The sequence below is a fragment of the Diplotaxodon limnothrissa genome, linkage group LG2 (genome assembly GCF_057381915.1).
Source record: "Diplotaxodon limnothrissa isolate DT_005_m linkage group LG2, D_limnothrissa_male_GT1.1, whole genome shotgun sequence".
NCBI classification, from domain to species: Eukaryota; Metazoa; Chordata; class Actinopteri; order Cichliformes; family Cichlidae; genus Diplotaxodon; species Diplotaxodon limnothrissa.
Window position 1 is genome coordinate 37,363,075 of NC_140597.1, and position 21,275 is coordinate 37,384,349.

Sequence of the window (21,275 nt, forward strand, 5' to 3'; positions counted from 1 at the left end):
CTTTTTTCAGTGTAGACTGGTGAGAAACAAATAAAACCACTTTGCAAGTTCCTTAACAAACCCTTTTTTTTTTAGTCTTTACTTTAATAAAATAGAAACAATATTATCTGGTCATACAAATGTCCAGTTTAAAACCTCTAAATTATCACAACAAATCATTTAAAACTCCACATCAAACATTTACCAACATAATTCAATTATTAAATACATCTTTCAATAAAAAAAAAAAAAGAAGTTAAATTGCATCTCTCAACCCGGTATAGCTGCTCAACTGAGACTGCATAGGAGTAACAGTGTGCAAGTCTGCTGCGAATGGAGTAAGTGCAGTGGAGATGGAGATGCTCAGACGATATTGTGGAGCATAGCGACAGCCAGAGCGATGAGGGTCAGCGAGGACGAAGAGACGGAGGCAGACGAGCCAATCTCAGCGAAAGGCTCCGTGTTTCTAAGCATCCAGTCCTTCTCCTCATGAAGGCCCTGATTGTCCAGCTCAGCACCCACCAGGCTCCGGATTGTCTCGTAGTATTTATTCAGCCAGTGAAGCTGGTGAGAGAAGAACATTTACTGAATGTTTACTGTTTAATATTCCAGCTGAATTTAATAAGCTTTATTCCAAAGTAACCAAAATTGCTTAACAAGGATAAAACAGAATTTCCTTTTTATTTTAGTGAAGAAATAAATGCACATTATGAAAGTGTTCGCACGTAATGATTCATTTATGCAACACATGATGAACATCCTGTGGTTCCTCAGTTTTCCTCACAGTCAGCCTATTGTCATTACGCAGAAATGTTTAGCGTTATAAATTTTAAAAAATGTATCGTCATTGCTCCTCAGATGAACCACTTTATTTCATTTTGGAGTGTTATGGACTCTGGAAAAGATCATTTTCAGTAAGAAGTCTGTGAAACTGACGTCTTAGACTTCCGGCTCTGATGAAATTCAGTTTGCACAACCAGTCAAATGACGTGATCCATTTTTAAAGGACTTACAAAACAATCCTTCCTGTGGCAAAATGCAAAACAATCTACAAAACCATCGATTGGGCAACCATCGATTGCGTGCTGTATGTCTGTGCTGTACACTCCAGTTTTAAGGGGCTTCACAAGAAACTGTACTTAAAACACTGCTGTTCAAAGGTACAGAGCCTTGCTATCTGGCAACATGTGAGAGATTTTGAGACACTGTCATAAAGGTCCACAGAAGGATGAACATGGTGAGCAACAATACTTAGGTAGGCTTTGGATTTAAACGATGCTCAGTTCATACCGTGGGGCCCCGGAAACAATTCAAAATGAGGAAGGCTTTTGGGATGGGTGGGCAAAAACCATTCCTGATTTGAGAACTGCATTAAGAGTGCTGAGAATGACGGTCATGGTGTGAGGATTGACTGCAACATAAAGAAAATAACTCCACAAATAAGTTGTAAGGAAAATGCCTTCATTCTAACACCACAGTTTACTCTATATACTCCAACAATTTCTGCATGCAAGCCTTCATTCAGGGACTACTGGTTAGCTTTGATCTTGTTCCAGTCAGATTTGTGAGGCATAGTGTAGTTACTCATACTGTACTTACCCATTAATAATAATGTTAGCTCACCATATAAACTGAAAAGGGCTACAATTAGTCCCTTTTTACGAATCAATGCAAATCAGACGATTGCAATTACAGAGCAGAATCAGTTTTTAAAAACAAGACTGTTTAGTGTCTGACTCCTGACACCTATTCTATTTATTATAAACAGCCCCTAAGAATACATATGCAAACAATTCCCTACACTATTACACCATCCCGTGTACTCAATTAGTGATACAAGACAGGACTGATTCATGCATTCATTCAAATGCTGCAGCAAACATTGAGACCAGACAGCATTTGTCTAATCTTCTATTATCCAATGTTGGTGAATCTGTGTGACTTGTAACCTCAGTTTCGTCTCCTGGCAAGCACTCTGTGTGGTCTGCACCTGTAAACCATCTGCTGCAAGGTTCAAAGCGCATTCAGAGATGCTCTTGTGCATATCTTGGTTGTAGTGGTTATATTTTACAATTCTTCTCTAACATCAACAAGGGAACTGCTGCTCATGGGATATTTGCTTTAAAGTGCACAAAAATACACTAGATTTAAATAATACCAGGATTTAAACGTTCATGAACTCTACAAAAGTAACATCTGTTTGTGGTTATCAAAAGTTAATGTCATCTTGATTTGAAAAAAAAAAAAAAAAAGCAGCATAACAAGTTCTTACATTTTCCACTTCTAAAGAAGAGCCAAAACACAGAAGTTGATTTCACACGTGGTTTTGTTTTCTTTACAGAGCGTTTTGATCAGTGAACCGTAGACAAACTGCAGCTTAAAGCGTATAATGGGGGATTTTAAGAGGAAACCAGCATTGGTATTGCAGGCAAAAGAGCCTCTGATATGACAGGTTTGTATACCCAAAGGTATTTACAAATTAAAACTAGAAATTCGTTTTGGGGAAGTAAACTCACACCGAGGTGCAGCCGAGCATTCATTTTATGCCTTCACGTCAGCACATATTTGTATCTCATTTTCAGAAATTGGAGGCAAATGTCTTGTAGTTGATTATGCAATGAGATGCAATTTCTTACCTGCTCTGAGCTGAGCAGTGACATGTCAATCAGCTTTCTGTCATATGGAACCAGTGATACAGTGTCAAAGGTCAGGTAGTTATTTCCATACTGAAGGACAGAAAAGAAAATCCACATAACGTTACCTTCACGTTACATTAAAAAAAATGATATAATTCCAGATTATCAATAAGGCACCACTTAATTTTCACCTTTGTCTGAACCGGTACGACCACTGCAACATCTTCAATCCGGATCCCAAAGTCATTCTCCTTATAATATCCAGGTTCTATGAGCAAAATCAAGCGATTTTTCAGGATTTTGACATTTTGCACAGAAAAACTTTACAAAATAAAACTCACCGATAGACGTGAACATGCCGGCTCTGAAGCCAATGTTGTTGCTTTGGAAGCCAACAGGCCCTGGGGATACATTACATTAACTCATGATTAAAATGCAAGTTACGTTACAGAAAAACAAATAAACCTCTCCATGATTTACTCTACAATATATACATTGGAAGCTTGTGAACATCATGCAACCTAAAGTGTATTTTCATGATCATGCTGGTCAGTGGATATCAAGTATTAAAGAGGAATTATCAGAGGTCATTATTCATGAGCCAAAATGTCAGACTTCAGTTTCAGCTTTTTTACTCTTTAACACTGTTAATGTGGTGGAACATACAGCTGAGACTGATGAGAATAGTTTTCTGGAAAGTTAAAGGCGAGCTTTTATGATTTTTGTATCTCTGTCATACATTACTGTCGCTGTGGATATCCATAATATAGTAATCTCAGGCATTTAGCTAAGGCTGTAAGCTGGCCGGGGACCTTTTGTGTGGATTTGCATGCTCTGTCCAGGTACCTGGGCTTCCACCCACAGTCCAAAGACATGCATGTTAGATTAATGTGAATGTGAGTTTGAATGGTTGCCTCTCTGTTTTATGACTGCTGGGACAGGCTCCAGCCAAACTGCAACTCTGATTTGGATAAGTGGAAGAAAGTGGATGGATAAATGGATCAACAGACTCTTGACTGACATTTCAATGTTTTATATATTAAACAGTTGAGAGATGATGAAAATAATTGTTACCTTCAGCCCTATTAGGAATAATTTCCTCCTGATATTGTTAAAAAACAATTAAACACCATTTGGGGCACAGAATGGACCAGCCACTTAAAAATCAGCCCAATTTTATTTATCCTTGACACACTGTATGATTTTATTTATTTATTCATTTTAACTCAGAAGGTGGAGAGAAGTAAGCAAAGCGTGATAACTAAACAAAGTGTTTTAATACCCTCTAGCATCTTTTTTGCGGAGGCTGGAAGGAATAAAAGTAATGCTTTCAGAGGTTTTTTTTTTTTATCCCACTTTGTCTTCTGCATCTGTAATAATGCAGAAGACAAAGTGGGATAACCGTTAAATTGTTTCAGTTTCAACATGGTTGATTTAGTGGAAGATTTGGTGCCACTTCTCTTTTTTATTAAATTATACGTTTCCTTGAAATTCTTGTACTTTGTGGCTTTTTCGAAGTGTTTGTACACCTGGGACACATTTGACATGGACTCTCATCCACAGATAGATACTTAGTAACTACTACTGGAAAGATTAAATGCATAAACCCTTTCTCTCGCAGTGTAGCCCATTTTCTGAAACCTTTCTGAGATATTGTTGTGATGCATAGATGCAAGTGTACGCACTGAAAAATAAAACAGTGTTCAAAAAACAGCACGCGGCATATTTGGCATCTCAAAGTCATCTCCAAATAAAGGTTCGTACACTCATGAACTCCAAAGTAGTTTCCGACACCGTGACCTGTGCCATGGCCGTAGTTCAGGCCCACCTCCCACAATGCCCGGCGACCCAGCATCTCCATGTTCACACCTGTTGATGAACAAAAACCTCCAGTCAGACATCCTGTACCAGACACGCTACATCTACTCACAGCTATGGTCTATGGTGGAGGAAGGGGGCTCTCTAGTGGTGAAACAGAAAGATTTCATTTAAGATGTGTTTATTTTTCATTCCCACCTCTTGTCCCGGAGGGAAAAATGGTTCTGGATATCTCAATGTTTCCCATCAGCACTCGAGTGAAGGCCTCCTGTGAAGCAAGACATGTGGTAAATGATAGGAAACTTGTGTTTTGAACAAAATAATAAGAATTAAAGAATTAGCATATTGAAAAAAATAGAAAGGAGCAAAGTTGATTGATTGCTATATGACTGATTAGTCTAATGAATGTTAATATTTCCTTATAATCAGTCTGATTATAAGGAAATATTAACATATCTTCTCTATCAGTAATACCTTTTGCATTTCTGTGGGCTTTCCCCAGTGAACCGTCCGAGTGATGTCAGTGGTGCCATCTCTGAAAATAGTGAGAGACACGGTGACTCATTTTAAACGCTCGTGACATAAAATGAAACTACAGAAGTGTGTGAAGAGATCATTTTTACTCACAGATACTGGCCACCAGAATCAACCAGGTACATCTCATCAACTGTCAACCTCCGGTTTGTTTCTTTTGTAGGGCTGTAGCACAAAAACAGGAAATGATAGTAGCACTGCTTGCTGGTGTTTTTCAAATGTGTTGAACTATTAGCAAAAGAAAAAAAATGCCTTCATGCAAAAAATCCAAAAACATAATAATGTTATTGTTATTTTGTGATAACCGCAGGGCTCTAAGGCTCAGAAAGATATAATCAGGCTGTTTATAATAAGACCGTGCGGGCCTCATTTTGTGAGGCACAAAAGTTGAGGAAAGAAAAATATTCTCAGTTACTCATCTTTTACAGATTTTCCTCGATGCCTTTTATGCAGGTCTCACATCAGGAAAGTCGTCCTCACGCTTAGTTCTCAAAACATCTCTCACAACACAGACTCATTTTTATAAAAGACAAAAAAGTGTCAACACATGCAAAGCCACTCGATCACTTTAACTCTGCAACCAATGACTAAAAACCTTTCAGTCAAATAATTTTATGTTTTCATCAAAACCTTACTGGAACCAGCACCTCTCTCTAAACCACTCGCACCACCTATTTGTGTGATATATGCTTGTGTGTAACCAGGCATTCCTGACACAAGACTGAGAGCATGCATTTCTATTTGCTTCAAATCAAGGGCATCTGCTACTTCTAAGAGTGCTGAGAATCACGGTCATGGTGTGAGGATTGAATGCAACATAAAGAAAATAACTCCACAAATAAGTTGTAAGGAAAATGCCTTCATTCTAATACCACAGTTTACTCTATATACTCCAACAATTTCTGCATGCAAGCCTTCATTCAGGGACTACTGGTTAGCTTTGACCTTGTTCCAGTCAGATTTGTGAGGCATAGTGTAGTTACTCATACTGTACTTACCCATTAATAATAATGTTAGCTCACCATATAAACTGAAAAGGGCTACAATTAGTCCCTTTTTACGAATCAATGCAAATCAGATGATTCTGTCAGTCTGCCCCAGGGCAGCTGTGGCTACAACTGTAGCTTGCCTCCACCAGTGTATGAATGTGAGAGTGAATGAATAGTGGTATTGTAAAGCGCTTTGGGTGCCTTGAAAAGCGCTATATAAATCCAATCCATTATTATTATTATTATTGCAATTACAGAGCAGAATCAGTTTTTAAAAACAAGACTGTTTAGTGTCTGACTCCTGACACCTATTCTATTTATTATAAACAGCCCCTAAGAATACATATGCACATTTACACTAAATGGCCACACCTTTGAATATTTGATTTCAGGTGTTTTGAGTCCCATTTCCACAGGTGTATAAAGCCACAGCAGAGCCATGCAGTCTGCTTTACAAACGTGAAACAATGAGTCACTCTAAAGAGTGCGGTTCGATAATAGGATGCCACTGCTGCAACAATGTGTGAAATTTCTTCCCCCCTAGATGTCACACAATCAACTGTAAGGGGTACTACAGTTAACGAACCACCACCGCAACCCAGCCACAAAGTAGCAGACCACATAAACTTACAGAGCTAGGTTACAGCTAAGGAACTGTGTGTAGAAGTCACCAACTTACTGCCGACGCGATAATCTCATAGTTTTAAACATTTTCTGTCATCAAAAACTGTGTGAGAGGAGCTTCATGAATGGGCTTCCATTGCTGAGCAGCTGCATACAAGCCTTATACAATCCTGTGTAAGCATCTGGGGTGGAATAAAGCATGATGCTACTGGACAGTGGTGCAGTTGAGTTATGTGGCGTGTCAAGTCATACTTCTCTGTGTGGCAGTCTAATGCCACACCAGGTCAGGGTTTGTTGAATTCTCTGTTTTCAGCTGTGTGGTAACATTTTGAGGAACACCCTTTTCTAGCATGTCTTTGCCTCAGTGCACAAAGCAAGTCCCACAGAGGCATGGTTGGATTAGAACTTGATGGGTCCACACAAAGCTCAACACCGATTGGATGAACTAGAATGGAAATTGTGAGCCAGGACCTCAAAGATACTTTTGTGGATAAATGGGCAAAACTTCCCACAGACAGGTGTAAAGTACAGGTATTTTGTCCATATAGTACAGTGACTCATCTTTTGATGTCAGTCTGAATGCAAAAAAAACAAAAATGAGTGTATTGAATGTGTTTGCGTGTTCAGTCTAAGCACTCCAACATTTTTTCAGTTTCTGCATACAAGCCTCATTCAGTTAGTCTTGTTCCAGGAAGATCTGAGGCAGTATTCTGGTGTAATTACTCATACTGTACTATTACTCCAGATTTCCCCATAAACTGAAAAGTGCTACACTCAGTCCCTTTTTAACATCAATACAAATCAGACATCAATATCAGTTTTAAAAAGCAAGACTTTTCAATGCACAGTGGTTGAGCAGGTTTAGGCTTACTTGGATACAATCTGTCATTTGGTTTAAGTCTAGTTTTATTTATTATTTATTTTTTAATTCACGATTAACAAAACCGCTCATTCTGCTTGACTTGCAAACAGTCTAACACTACGAATCAATCACCATCACCATCAAGGGACTTGCTCACAGTACAGTGAATCTGAATCAGCTTCTGTGACAGTGTTTTTCCTGTACTTGACCCTTAAAAAAAACTAAACAAAACACTGAATTAAAATTATAAAGCCACAGTTTACTACAAAATGCTTTGCTGTTTTTCATATCATCTGACTGTAGAGGTTTCTCTCTATAATATTATAACATTCGGGGGGTGGGGCTTGAGATGATGGTTATTGTAGACTGGCACCTTATATAACTGAACGCATTATCAGAACTCGAGTATGTGACATGTGAGCTGAGGACGTTTATAAATAATTTGTAGGAGCTGTAAAATGAAAGTTGATGATTCTGCATGACTGTTTCCAGGAAACTTGTTTCTTGAGTTTGTGACAATCTTAGTTCAACCAGCTTTCAGTATATTCAGTAGTTCTTTTAGGAGTAAAAAGATCCCGTCAAAAAACATGCAAAAAGAAGATTTTGGATGTATATTTAGGATATTCTACCAGAGATTTAGCATGCCAGCAAAAACAAGTTCCTGTTTTGGCTTTAAGTGTTTTTTTTCTCCCCTTCTTTTTTTTTTTTAATCCAGTAATGTTATCCTATTTTTACAGCTTTGAGAACTACAGAACATCATGCAAAAATAATAAGGTACAATATTCATTTAATAAATGCCTTGGAAAAGTCATGTTGGTTGTGAAATATTTAAGAAGGTTAAGACTGCTGCGAGTACACCACAACCACCAACAAAAGCGGCAACAAGTTAATGATACCACAAAAATGTTACAATGCTGCCTTGTTGTGGAACTACAGACAATTACAAATCCAGATGCGTAATGTCAGGGTTACGCAATCATATAAGGTCCTAAAGGGACCTATAATTAAATCTTCTGTTACTTTTTTAACCTTAAACTTTTATGCTTTTTAAGGACCTTGTTGTTTAGTTTGTGTTCTTTTTTTTGGTTTGAACATCTTGGGTCATAATGGAAAAGCCTACACTTGAATTCCGATTGATTTTTTATCTTATAATCCATTTAAAAAAAAAGTGCACCAATGAAATCTTGAATATCTGAGCACCTCACAATGATTTAAAAAGATTCAGCAAACATTTAGGTCATTTTTGGCATCCAGCATGATAGTTTACTGTAATCTTCTTTGAATGCATCCTTAAAAATGCAAAAATGAGTATAAAGATGTCGGGATGAAAATTAATCTCACCTGTAATGGGCAAGAGCAGCATTAGGTCCACTTGCAGAAATGGTGGCAAAGCTTGGGCCTCTGCTGTCCTTCTGTTTGCTGGAATGACGTTCACATAATTCTTTAATTATACTGTTACAAATTTGAGTTTGAGCTTCATAATTTCTAAAATTTCTCATCTTTCATGTGTAACAACTCCTTTAAACTTTACATTTTCAAATTAAATAGTTGGCTTCAAATACTTCATGTCAGCCGTCCCTGTTCCCACCCACCTGCGGCACTTGTCGACGTATTCTGCAGCGGTCAGTTCAGTCGCATTCCCCTCTGGCACGGTCTTTTCCAGCCACATCAGGAACTGGATAACAGCAACGGCATCCCTCACCTGCACAGAGTCACCGTGACAATGAAAATGATGCAGATTAAAAATGCATATGGCATGTTGAAAGGCACCTTTGAATGGGGTAATGCATTTACTCAGATGTATGTTTACTCAGTATCTCCTTTGGAGGCATTATGCGTGTCTGAGTGGATGACATACGTGAGCATCCCGTAAAATCTGCTGCTCAGTCTCATCTTTCACAGCTTTTGTCGTCAGCACGGGAGAGTAGGAACTTGTCAATAGTTTGTCCTACATGATGCAAAAAAATAATGATTATTAATTATTATTTTTTATTACCCATTTTGTAAAATTCTACATATTTATTAGTAGAAAGGCCTTGTTTAAAAAGGTGGAAACAAGACCCAGGGGTACTTAAACTCAGCCTGACCAGTCATTTTTTCAAATCATGTAATCCACATGGTCTGACTAAAGAACATGGGGATCTTCATAGTGATATGTGATATCAGGGGGGCGTTACTGCACAGAGAATAGTTATTTTTCACATCTGTGAAGGCCCGGTTTGCAGCTGTGTGTGACATGGTTGGAATGATAATTGGCACCTCCTAGTCTGAAGTCATGGTTCTCAATTGGAAAAGGGTGGAGTGGCTTACTCTAGGGTCAGGAACTGGTTGCTCCAAGCGATGGAGTTCAAGTATGTCCGTGACTGACGAAGGAAGTGGTTGTCACTGTTCTGATGGCTCCTGAGTCACTAAATTTAAGGATAGGATCCTGCCTTCACCCTTTGCCACATTAGTTTGAGGTAGCAGCAGAGTGGTTCAAGCGGTCCAGGGAAAGAGCTCAAATGCGATCACCTATCAAAGTGTTCGCAATAAAGCAAACACTTTGTGTGTCGTGTTCTGATAGGGTTTCCCATAGCCCAGGAAGTGCTACACTGGCAACCAACTACTCCAACGCTCCATGTCAGACCCACAGCCCATGCAGCCAATGCAAATAACATGACAAATAATTCTTGCTTAACATGTTCGAGGCCACAGCACTCGCATGTCAGTGCCCTTTGTGCCTCTTTCCCCCCTAAAGACGTATTTTTTGCTTTTCCAAAAGTTTTTAAACAAGGAAGCCTTTTGTGCCTCTCATTGTTAACAGAAGTCCCACTTGAATATATTGGCATCAACCCCCAAAAAAGAGTGCCTGGCAATCCAATGGGGGGTTGACTCTGTTCGTTATTACCTCCTGGGATGCCCATTCACCCTCTGCTCATTCCACGCCCCACTGCAGTGGTTTCATAACATGAAAGATGCCAATGCTTGGATTAACTGCTAGTAACCACCTAGTAGTGGTCCATAGGTTGGGAGGTGCAGATTGCTGGAGCTGACTTCCTTTCTAATTCGTGAGGGGGGCTGTAGGTTAAGCCATACGGCTCCCTGGGTTAATTCAATTTTGCTACGTGGTGGCGGGAAGTGGTTCGTGGCTCTGGCAGTGCCAGGTGAGGACAGCTGACAGCAATGATCTAATCAGGTCCTGAGAACAAGCCCATTCATCTATGTCCTCTGTCATGGATATTTGTTTTTAGTCTGTATCTTTTGATTTATTTGAGCTACTCTACCAAGTCCCGATGTATTAAATAGAGGACATCCTGGGCTTTCCATTGATATCGCATGTGTTGGCCTCTTGGGTGGCCTCTTTTAGCTCCAAAGAGAAAAGAAATCACAAAAAACGTCAATGGGAAGATTTATTTCCCCCTCGGTTCTCAGGAGGATATTTTACGCAGTAGTGCGCTGGTGTGTGGAAAGGAGTCTGAGATGGCTGAGAGTGTGAGAGTGGCTGGAGCTGTCCTGGGAAGGAGCTCAAATGATCATCCATCAAAGAGTGCGCACTAACACATTGTGTGTGAAAACTAGACACTATGTCTGCAGCATTATCTTTCTCATAGCTCAGGAAGTGCTAGTCCTTCCTCAACTTTTTAAAGCTTGAAGTCTGTGGCCATCAACTTTACAATGAGCATAAAGCAATAAACCTTTGCAGTTTTATTTTATAGGTCATCTGTCCAATATTTTCAGTTAAGCACACTGTAAATTTAGAAGGAGCCCTGTCACAGACTATCATCCTATCTGAGCTGTGACAGGTTTGAGCCCTTGACACCATAAGTGTAGGCAGACAAAAAAATAAAAAATAAAATAGATGCATTAGTTTATTTTTTACAGTTTTACTGGGAAAATATGAATCTGTGTTCTCTTCAGTATATTACGCATTAGACAAACAGTCATTTGATCCAAAGAATTGATTAGTGCAGCTTTATAATTTACAACAGCTCTTCCATCGAGAACAGCAGTGCAAACAGATTGTTAGACATAAAAAATAAATAAATAAAAAACTATCACGGTGGGCATAATTATGCTGTGCAACACATAAAAGGAAATAAAAGGTCTGCATACCTGTGGTGTAATGACCTCATAAAGAGCGTAGTTTGTGTACTCTGTACCGATCCACACCTTAACCCCAGGCCTGGTCACATAGTTCTTCAGATGATCGAGGATGGTATCATAACCTTTTAGCTGCACACAGAGGGCCCCTTCACAAGAGGCATTCAAGTACACCTTCAACTCTTCAGTCACCCGCTCCACGTGGAGAAAGAGCCTGTTACATGACGTGAAGGGAAATAAATACTGCATATCCTTTTACATAATATATAAACCACTGATAATAGGTTTGCAGCTGGTATTTGTGATGGGAATTATAGGAAATAAGGAAATGCAAAACGATTTTTATTCGGTGAAGTGTAGTGTCTAAAAAAATGAACCTACCAGATCTCATCCATTGTGAGTAGAGTGTAGGAGTAGAAGAAAGGGTTGTACGGGATGTCATTGCCACGCATGTTGAAAAGCCCTAAAAACAAACAAAGAAAACATCTCACTGTCAGCAAGTTCATTTATTTCCTCACTGGGATCAATTTGGGCCATGAAGCGCTCTTTGCATCTATTGTGAGACTTACGCGACTCTCTCTGTGTAGCTGCTATTTCAAAACAGGCTCTAATTCAAGTCGGAGTCACGAACAGTCTTCCGAATGGTACCCTTCCTGTGTTGGTTTGTGGGTAGACTGCCTTTGTATAATTCAGTCTGCAGAAATCTTGCTTATTTCCGATTCAATCACATCATTTAACCTGTGTGGAGTGATGGAGCTGGAGGAGTGATTTTAGGCTGACATATAGAGAAATTGTTTGAATACGTTTCTAAGTGATTTCTTTTTTAATCCTAATATTCTTTATCTTAAAGGATTCTTTTTTTGCAATTACTTTCTTTAAAGTTAACATGTTCATTAGTGGGGTGAAGATTTTGTACCCAGTGGTAGCTTTAGACAGTATAAAAGATGGACATGGCTTCCAGATCGGAAGATGGAAAATAAAGTTTATGTACCTTAAAACTGCATTCTTTTGATTGCCAGCAGGGGGCGATAGCTGACTCTCCTGATGAGGTTTTGTGCTCAGTCACTCATTTTGGGTCATAATTGAGAAACAAGTGGCAAAAATAGCTCATCTGTATTTTATTGTGCTTGTGTCCATTGAAACAGGAAAGAGAGCCACACTGGAGTTCTCCAGAATCAAAAACGTGTTGCCGGCTTACTTTCGACACTGCCTCCATCAGGCAATAGGTGCTCTCTGCAAGTAGACATGCTACCTGAGATCCCAATGGTCTGCCAGTACATTGAGTGATTTGTGGTCATATCACCCAGCCCTAATGGATGGATTACTTGGCTGGTTGTCCATCCAATAAAGGTTACACTGACTTGCTTCATATTGGTACATGTCATGACGTGAAAGAAAGGCCCTGGCCCTAGTTTAACTTCAGTTGATATCTGATCAGCCCAATACACCGACAAGTTAAAACTTCTTAGAACTTAAAACTTCTTCACCATTAGTTCATACGGGAAGATTAAGTATTTAAAACACAAAAACTGCTAAAATAAACTATTGTACTTTAGCAATACTTTAAGAACATTAATGGAAGTGAAAAAAGCTTTTTTAGAGTCTACGAATGTGACAGAAAAACAAATACATTTATTTAGCAACAGTAATTATTTATTATTATAGTAATTATTTATTATTATTTATTATTTATTTAAATACTTTTAGACAAAGGTATCCTTGCTATGTGTCTTTTTTAATATTTGTAGATCCTCTAAAGGTAAGGATATTACTTAAAATGCAATCAAATCATCTTTAGTGAACCCTTATTTTAATCACGATATTAGTAGTGTTTCATAGGTTTTTAAATTAAAGAAATTAATTAATTAGAAATGAGAAAAAAAAGTCAGTTTTCTACTGACTGCTGTGCTGTTACACTGTAGAAAACAAGGCCTGAAGCAAACAAATATGCAGTGCAGCTGCAAGTCACTGGTAGGCAGCATGTTGTTACTGGTACTGAACAGTTAGGACCACAAACACATCTAAAACAGATCTGAGACATTTTCAGGTTAATTTATATGCAGCAGCTGAGTAGCTTGTCGGGACAGGATGTTGGGCAAGTAAAAGAGCAATAAGGAAAGCTATTCAGGGGGACTTTAAAATGAACTGATATTTCCTTCTTGTCATGCTGAATAGGGGAATGTAGTTCTGGACATTCAAATAAGCTTGAATCAAATGGGGGGAATTTAAATTCTGCCCTCGTGGTGGTGAAGAGCGTCTAAGACCTGCAATGAATACATTAGAGCAGGATATGTCTCAGGTGCTTTTCTCAGTGATCCAGTTGTAGCTCAATATAAATATGCACCACAATTAACTAAGGCATTTCTGAACAGAATTATAAGATATATAAGATTGCAGTTACTTACAAGCCGTTTCATCCAGCGCTGAAAGCAGGAGGCCTGTGGGCTTGTATGGATTGTCCCCCATCTGAGTTCGTATGTGCTCCACTTTCTCCTGCCAGGTCCTCTCTACAAATATACATATTTAATTTTCATTTGCATCCAATGAGACACATTTGATGCTAATTTGTCGTACAGTGTGCTTTTGTCCATCCTCGAAGAGTGGCTGTAACTCAGGAGGTAGAGCAGGCCGTTTGCTAATTGGAAGGTAGATGGTTCAATCTAGAAGATACTAAGCCCACGTCGCTCTCTGATGCATCCACTGGAGTAGGAATATGTTTGAATGTTATATAGAAAGCACTTGCTTGCTACAATTATAACTTGGACTTGTCTGAGTGCTTTTTGCTCAAAGTGAGTTTGTAGAGAGTAGGGCATGTGAAGAAAAATAACACTTAATTGTTCATACTGGGATTCTAACATTTTCACTTCACAAATAATGTGGTTTAAACAAAACAAATGTTATTATTAGCAAATAATGCCAAAATAGTTCGAACAGAACGTCTTTAACCACAACTCTTGATTATTAACAGTTTAACAGTATTTCATTTTTAGGTCAAACAATCAATACAGATTATCGTCACACTGCTCGTTCACACAGTAAATATCTGGGTGTTTATTACTATGAGAATTTAATCTGTGTGTGTGTGTGTGTGTGTGTGTGTGGGGGGGGGGGGGGGGGGGGGGGGGGGGGGGGGGGTGTCAAGATGTGACCACATAAACGACTTCCCTAATCCTGCTGGTCTGGAAGTCCAGCAGTTCATCTAAACAAAAGGCACTTAGACTAAAACAGATATACTTGTGTTTGCTATACCATAAATCAGTAAGAGAAGATATAACCTTTCTCCTGACCTTAAGTTGTGTGTGCATGCCAGAGTGCTCTGGGAGGCGCACAGAGTCTCCACAGACTACTACGGATCAAACCTCCATTATTATGCAATCGATAATAAAACCAAGCATATATGAGTGAATATTTCTAAGCATAAATGACAATCAACCATATAAACCTAACAGCTAACCAGATCACCTTCTCTATTAGGAAGTTAATGGCATGCCAGAGTTGTTTTTGCAGTTCCTTCCGCTGCTTGTAAGTGACAAAAATGTCTTGTTAACAGACGTAAAAGACCTGCTAACTTACTGAAATTCTGTCAGAAATTCAAGTCTACTTTGCACAGCATTTGAAATGACTTACACAGAAAGGTGAGAAATTTGTGGAGAGCTGGACAAAGTCAATAAGGACAAATGCAGATGCACTAAACCAGGGTACAGCAACACAAACTGAATCACTGAATGGGGAGAAAAAAAATCCTATCCCATCCAAACAGTTTCCACTGTTTAGAAGAAGTAGACAATTTCTCTTTACAAAATCATCCAGGGGCTTATTGGTCTTTTCAAAACCTTGCGGAATCTAGGCCGAATACCACTGATGGGGTTGCATCCAACACATTGTGACCCATCTGTGGGCGTAACCAGTCTCATGGCGAAACAGCATCTTTGGTAACTCTAAACAGATCTCAAAAGCAAAGGTTTATGAGGTATTCTGTGCTTTTCAGACATAAAACTTCACTTTATTTCCTATAGCAACTAACTACTATGATCTTAAATCAATAAATTGCTTTCAGTGCTCCACTTGTAGCTCTTAAATGTTTTACTAGAATTGTAGATCAGCAGCACCTGTCTCTATTTGTTAATCTTGCGATAGATTGGTGATCAGTTCAGGGTGTACCCCTCATCATACCCTATGACAGGTGGGAATGCCTCCAGCTCAACCGTGATGCTAAGCTGGATATACGGAAGAAAATGGATTGATGGATCTTTCAAATATAATGCTTTGGCTACTCCAAGGCCTTTCTAGTAAATAGGTCCTTTACTCTGACGTGCAAGCTTCTCATTACTTAATGGACTTCTTCCAGACAGTTAGCCAAGCAGAAGAACGAGCTTTCATGTCTAAACTATGAGACAATATTTGCATGCTATATGGATTTCTTTTTTGTGCAGCTTGTAGTCACATACAGTCCATTAGGTTTATGGTGCTCTCCATTTATTCAATGTGCCTATTCTGACCATAAACTGGACAATATGCTCATCCAGTCTAAGTTGGTATTTGATCCATCAGCCTGTTGTAAAACCATCGACATGCTATTTATGGCTCTGTTTTGCGAGCGGCTTATTGCACTCTGTCCAGTTTGCAGGTATTTATCAGCACACAGATAAAAAGGACCACACACAGGTAGACCAACAGACTGAAAGATGTGTGCTCAGTACAATCGTAAACACACGTTCACATAAAGGAAACCTACGTATGACTCGGTCAGGCAGGCGGGTGAGGTTGTCAGGCGGGACCGACGGTCTTTCCTTCCACACTTTGTCGACCAGGTTCTCTGTGATGGACTTGAGGCTGCGATCGCTCGAGTCCAGATTGATGTTGTAGTCTCCCTGCGTTTCTAATGGAGGAAACTGCAGATGATTACACACGCTGAACCGAATCAATCACAAGTAAACAGTCTGCATGGCGTCTGGAGGCTTTGTCAATAATTTTCCCATCTACTTAGGTGAGCACTTTATTGATGTTAAGCCAGACTGACAGGTGGGGAAGAAACGTGAGACTCACTGAGAGAGAAGAGGAAGGGATCAAAGCCGATCTCGTCACCCTTTGGCACTTCTGAGATAAGCCACTCTGCCACACTGCTGATGGACACTACAGAGCATCACACATGACAGACCGCAGTCAGGTTATTTGAGAAAATGATGCAGAAGGTGGAAAACATTGTAGCAATTTTAAAACCAACTTTTGGGTTTATAAAAGAATATAAAATAAAATGAGCACAAATAATGTTAATCAGAAAATACAGTTTCTATCAATGAAATGATACATTGTAACATTGAAAGCAAACTTTGACCAATCGAACTGGTTCAATGTCGGTGTTAGAAAGGGTTCTTTTGGGTGAAGGTCCATCTAGAAAGCTCACTTGACTTGATGATGATGTTTAAAACACTCTTAAGTTATTGCAGTGCAATTGAATTATGTGGTTAACAGCATTTGCAACAGTGGATGGGCCTATGCAAGTCAGATATTTGGAAATACCCCACTAAAAAGTGGTCAGTTTTTGCAGCTGTTGGGTTTTTTTGTTGCTGTTTTTTTTTAATCCCACCTGAACTTTGAACCTCTGCAGGAATTGTTTTCTGAATTTTTCCTGTAAAGAATAAACTCCTTTCATTGTAATACTTAATATTAGCAAAGCCTTCCTGAATTTGAATTTTAAAGCTGCTTATCTGAAGAGCAGAGGTCAGATCAACATTCAGAGCCATGCATTTAATGTGTTTTCCCGTATTTGCCTGACAGTACTTTTCAGCCTCCCCTACCTCTCTCTGTGTTGCAGCCTAAGAAGCATTTGTTGCTCAGTAATTTCCTAAAACTGTTTCAGCAAATGTTTCCCCGACCAGGAATGCAAATCCTGAGCACTTGCAGCTGTGGATTAATACATACATGGCTGTAATGTAAGTATATTTATTATGTGTATCATATACACAGCAGTAGAGGAAGATATCACATAACCCCACCATAGCCTTTTAAGAAAAGAAGTAATATGAGAAACAGATACAACAATTCATCTGAATGTCTTAGCAGAAGTTGAGACTCAGCAAACCAACAGAGATTTTTCCAATCATCCATTGTCCAATTTTGTGAAGCTGGTGTAAATTGCTGAGCCTCAGTCTCTTGTTCTCAGATCATAGGAGTGAACAGCTGGCGTGATCTTTTGCTACTATAGTTCATCTGCTTCAAGCTTTGATGTGTTTGGTGTGATCAGGACTTTCTGAAATACCAACACAAGCCTGTCTGATACCAACAACGATGCCACACTCAATGTCACTTGAATCAAGTTGTCTTGACCATGCTTGGGTGATTAAAGCCAATGGTGTCATGTTATTGGATGACTAGATATTTTCATTAACGCACTGATGAACAGATGTACCTAATGAAGTGGCTGGTGGTGGGTGAGTGTATGTGGCCCTTTACAGGCCTCTTTTTTCTGCAATCCTTGAATGACATTGGCTGTCATGAAAAGCTATAAAAAAAAGTAATAAGTCCCATTAGTTGGAGTGTCTTAATTTTTGCTTCGGTGTTAAAGATTTTTGTTAATGAGCGATGTTTATTGATATTAAATCTGCTATAATGGTTTTTAAAAAAGGAAACATTTAACTGGAATCGAATGGTTGCTGTGTTGTCATAACAAGTAAGCAAAATAGGACCACTCCTACCATCTTTTTCCAGCTCCCAGTTGCAGTCCATCTGTCTCTCAGCTTGAACCCAGTAGCGGCTATCTGTCCACAGAGCGGCCTTGTTCAGGGTAACTACAGCAGTGCCTGAGGAGAGGCAGGAAAACAGCTGCGTTATAGAGAGGGCAGCAGCAACAGTGAATTACAAATGACTATAAATGTCAGAGTTGACTCAGTGTGTGACTGGACAGCTAATCTGAATTTAAAAGATGTATGTGTGATTGAATGAGAGGGTGAGCAAGAAACAGTGATAACAGTCCGGTAATGTGGTGCGGATATATAATCAGGGTTTACATTATCATTCCACTGTTGCACCCTCACATCACAAATACCCATCAATGAATCTTAATAAAAACCCAGACAATATGGCTTCTCATAATAGAGTTTCACATAGGTTTGATGGAGTGTAATCAGCGCTCTACTGAACTGTCATCTGCTTTCTTATTCTTTCACAGTTAAAGCGTGAAAACAGAGCTCATCATTTCATAGGGAAGTTCCACTGCGAGGGCGAGTGCCTACATTTGAGGACATGCTGTCGTGCAGCAAGTGAAAGCAGGGAATACAAATGAATGAGGAGCGAGATGTATGGCGAGGATGTGGGATGAAAGCAGAGGAGCTGCGTGACCGAAGATGTCGGGAGTGAGTCATGGGGAGGAGGAGGACGAGACAGAAAAGGATTGTACCTGCAGAACCAGTGAAACCAGTCATGAAGGCCAACCTGGCGTCACGTGGTGCAATGTATTCACTCTAATGGAAAAAAGCATACACAAACTCAAACACAACAAACACACACGAGCTTTAATCTCAGATGACATAATTATGATGGACAGCATGTGTACCAGGTGAGCATCGGTGGCAGGGATAATGTAGGCAGAAATATTCATGGCACGCATTTGCACTCGTAGCTCCTCCAGCTGGAGAGAGGTGTTTACTGCTGTGCTGGGGAGGTACTACAAAACACACACACACACACAGCAAGAGTAAAAATCTTCAGATTGAATAAAAACTCGAGGAGCTGCTGATTCATCCATCTCTGTATTTCCCTCCATAATCATTAACTGCAGTCCATGTGCTGCAATCATTAACTACGTGCACAAAACTCATGCAACATGTCCTGATCTCTGGGATTGGAAGTTTTAGTTAGTGTTTAAGTTGATGTTTAGTTTTTGCTGAGTAAAATCATTTGTTCAATTGTTATTGGTGTGAAAAACAAGCTTCCAGATATTTTGGACCCTGGTTTGGTCTGTTATTCAGCCTGCCTCTACTCCTCCATATGGATCAGTCACATCTTTGACTTCAGCTTTATTTTCAGCTTCCTTTGTGTAATTTTAGCAAAGAAATCAACAGTATCCCCTTATATAGACATTCAGTTGACAAGCTAATCTTACCGGTGGGGTCAAAGAGCAGTTCCTCTCAGTTGATTCTCGTGCAACAGCACCATCAGTGTTTCCTGAAATTGCATGCACACAGAGGTAAAAGACCTTGGAAAAGTGATACAAGTGACTGAATTGAGCTATGCAGGCACGTTTTTGGATTAGTCTAAAGTAATCTTTCCCTTTAAAAGGGGCTTATTGTACCAAATCTATTCGGACAATCTGAAGGTCACAGCAATCTGCGGGACCAAAGTGACTCAAGGCTTTGAGGACAAGAGTCAGACTGGACACACAGAGTTTATATCAATCCCATTAACCACAGTTCATCCAGCAAGAGAAGTGCAATCAATCAAGATACTCCATTCTGTCATGTCCAAGTTACTGCTGATCAAAAACCGCTCCGCAGAGTTTATGCAGTCAAATTTTGTGCAAAGAAATACAGACAAGTAAAACCACCCGGCACAGACAGAGGAGAATGCATATACTTCTTTAAATGCAAGTCTTCTTTAAATGGTCTAAGTGCTTAAATCATGCAGTGTATGTACATGCAGACTGTAACTGTCCCTATAACAGCAGCTCCTACATGTGAGCTGTTCGCCACTTGACAGTTTCTGTACTGTAAACAAAGAGAAATATTGATCGCCACAGTGGCTCAATAAAAGTCTTCACACAGAGAGCAGATCCTAATCAAAGAGGATAAAGAGGAACTTTTTTTTACCTGTTAGTGCTGCAAGATACAGAGCCAGCAGCCAGCTGAAAGAAGGCATCTTGACACTCCGAGCCCTTTGCGAACAGATCCACACACGGAGTGGCTGAGGATCTGATGTTGCATGCAGCGTATGTGTGAAAGTGTGTGGGGGTGTTGCTCGTAAAAGCATTACTGCCCTCTCTCTCTCTCTCTCTCGCTCCCTCTCTCTCCTCCTCCACTGTCACCACTCATTATCTCCCTGATAGGAATCCTGTGTGGTGGCACTGGAAGTGAATCTTAGTACTTGGAAAAATTCCTGACCAAAAATATGCATCCATCCATGAAAAACACCCACCTGTTTGTTTTGTGGGGTTTTTTTTGTTTCCCTTGCATCTGACTCAACAGTTTTGATTGTATTATGATGTAATTCAGTGGCTGTGGGTTAGAAATTCCCACTTTTGTGCATTTTTGAACACTACTGATATTGTTATTGTGTATATAAGAAGAGAGAAGCAGTCTTACACTGAACAACATGGATAAAGCTGCTTATATTCTGTGACTGTGTGATTGGAGAGTATTTGTCAGGTGGAAGGCAAGAACAGGACCCAAACACAGGACTTCCTGGTTAGAGGCAGTGAATTTATTTACAGTGAGAAGTGAAGGGTAAAAAATAAACAGTTCAAAAAAGTCGTGGCTCAGTTTGTGGTTACTCAATCTGCAATCTGGGGTTCGGGCCACTCCACCACAGCCTTAATCTCGGCCATCTCCGCCCGGAGCTGCTCCTGTTCTACAATGAAACCAACAAATGTGGAACTTGCATTTCTCACCTTTTACAAACAGAGGTTTCTCTAGTAGCCACTGAAGAACAAGGCAAACAGGATTCTCATGACCGGACAGGGTCTTCGGAAACATCAGAAAGTTGCCAAGGTAAACAAAAACAAAGTGATTCATGAAGTCCCTCAAAATGTCGTTCACCGGA

At 39.7% G+C, this 21,275-nt stretch overlaps 1 protein-coding gene across 1 annotated transcript; it reads right to left on the reverse strand.

Moving 5' to 3' along the window:
• Positions 1-296: 296 nt before the first annotated feature.
• Positions 297-20,375, reverse strand: xpnpep2 (X-prolyl aminopeptidase (aminopeptidase P) 2, membrane-bound). Its single transcript, XM_085373113.1, has 21 exons — positions 20,327-20,375; positions 19,624-19,685; positions 19,075-19,185; positions 18,919-18,982; positions 18,218-18,322; positions 16,569-16,655; positions 16,258-16,401; positions 13,928-14,029; positions 11,904-11,985; positions 11,535-11,736; positions 9,301-9,390; positions 9,035-9,144; positions 8,784-8,861; positions 5,061-5,132; positions 4,908-4,968; positions 4,632-4,701; positions 4,380-4,484; positions 2,957-3,016; positions 2,807-2,883; positions 2,616-2,705; positions 297-543 (listed from the first exon to the last, which is right to left on the reverse strand). Exons 1-21 carry the CDS (start codon positions 20,373-20,375, stop codon positions 343-345), a joined length of 2,022 nt encoding a protein of 673 aa, XP_085229239.1. The 3' UTR covers positions 297-342.
• Positions 20,376-21,275: the final 900 nt, after the last annotated feature.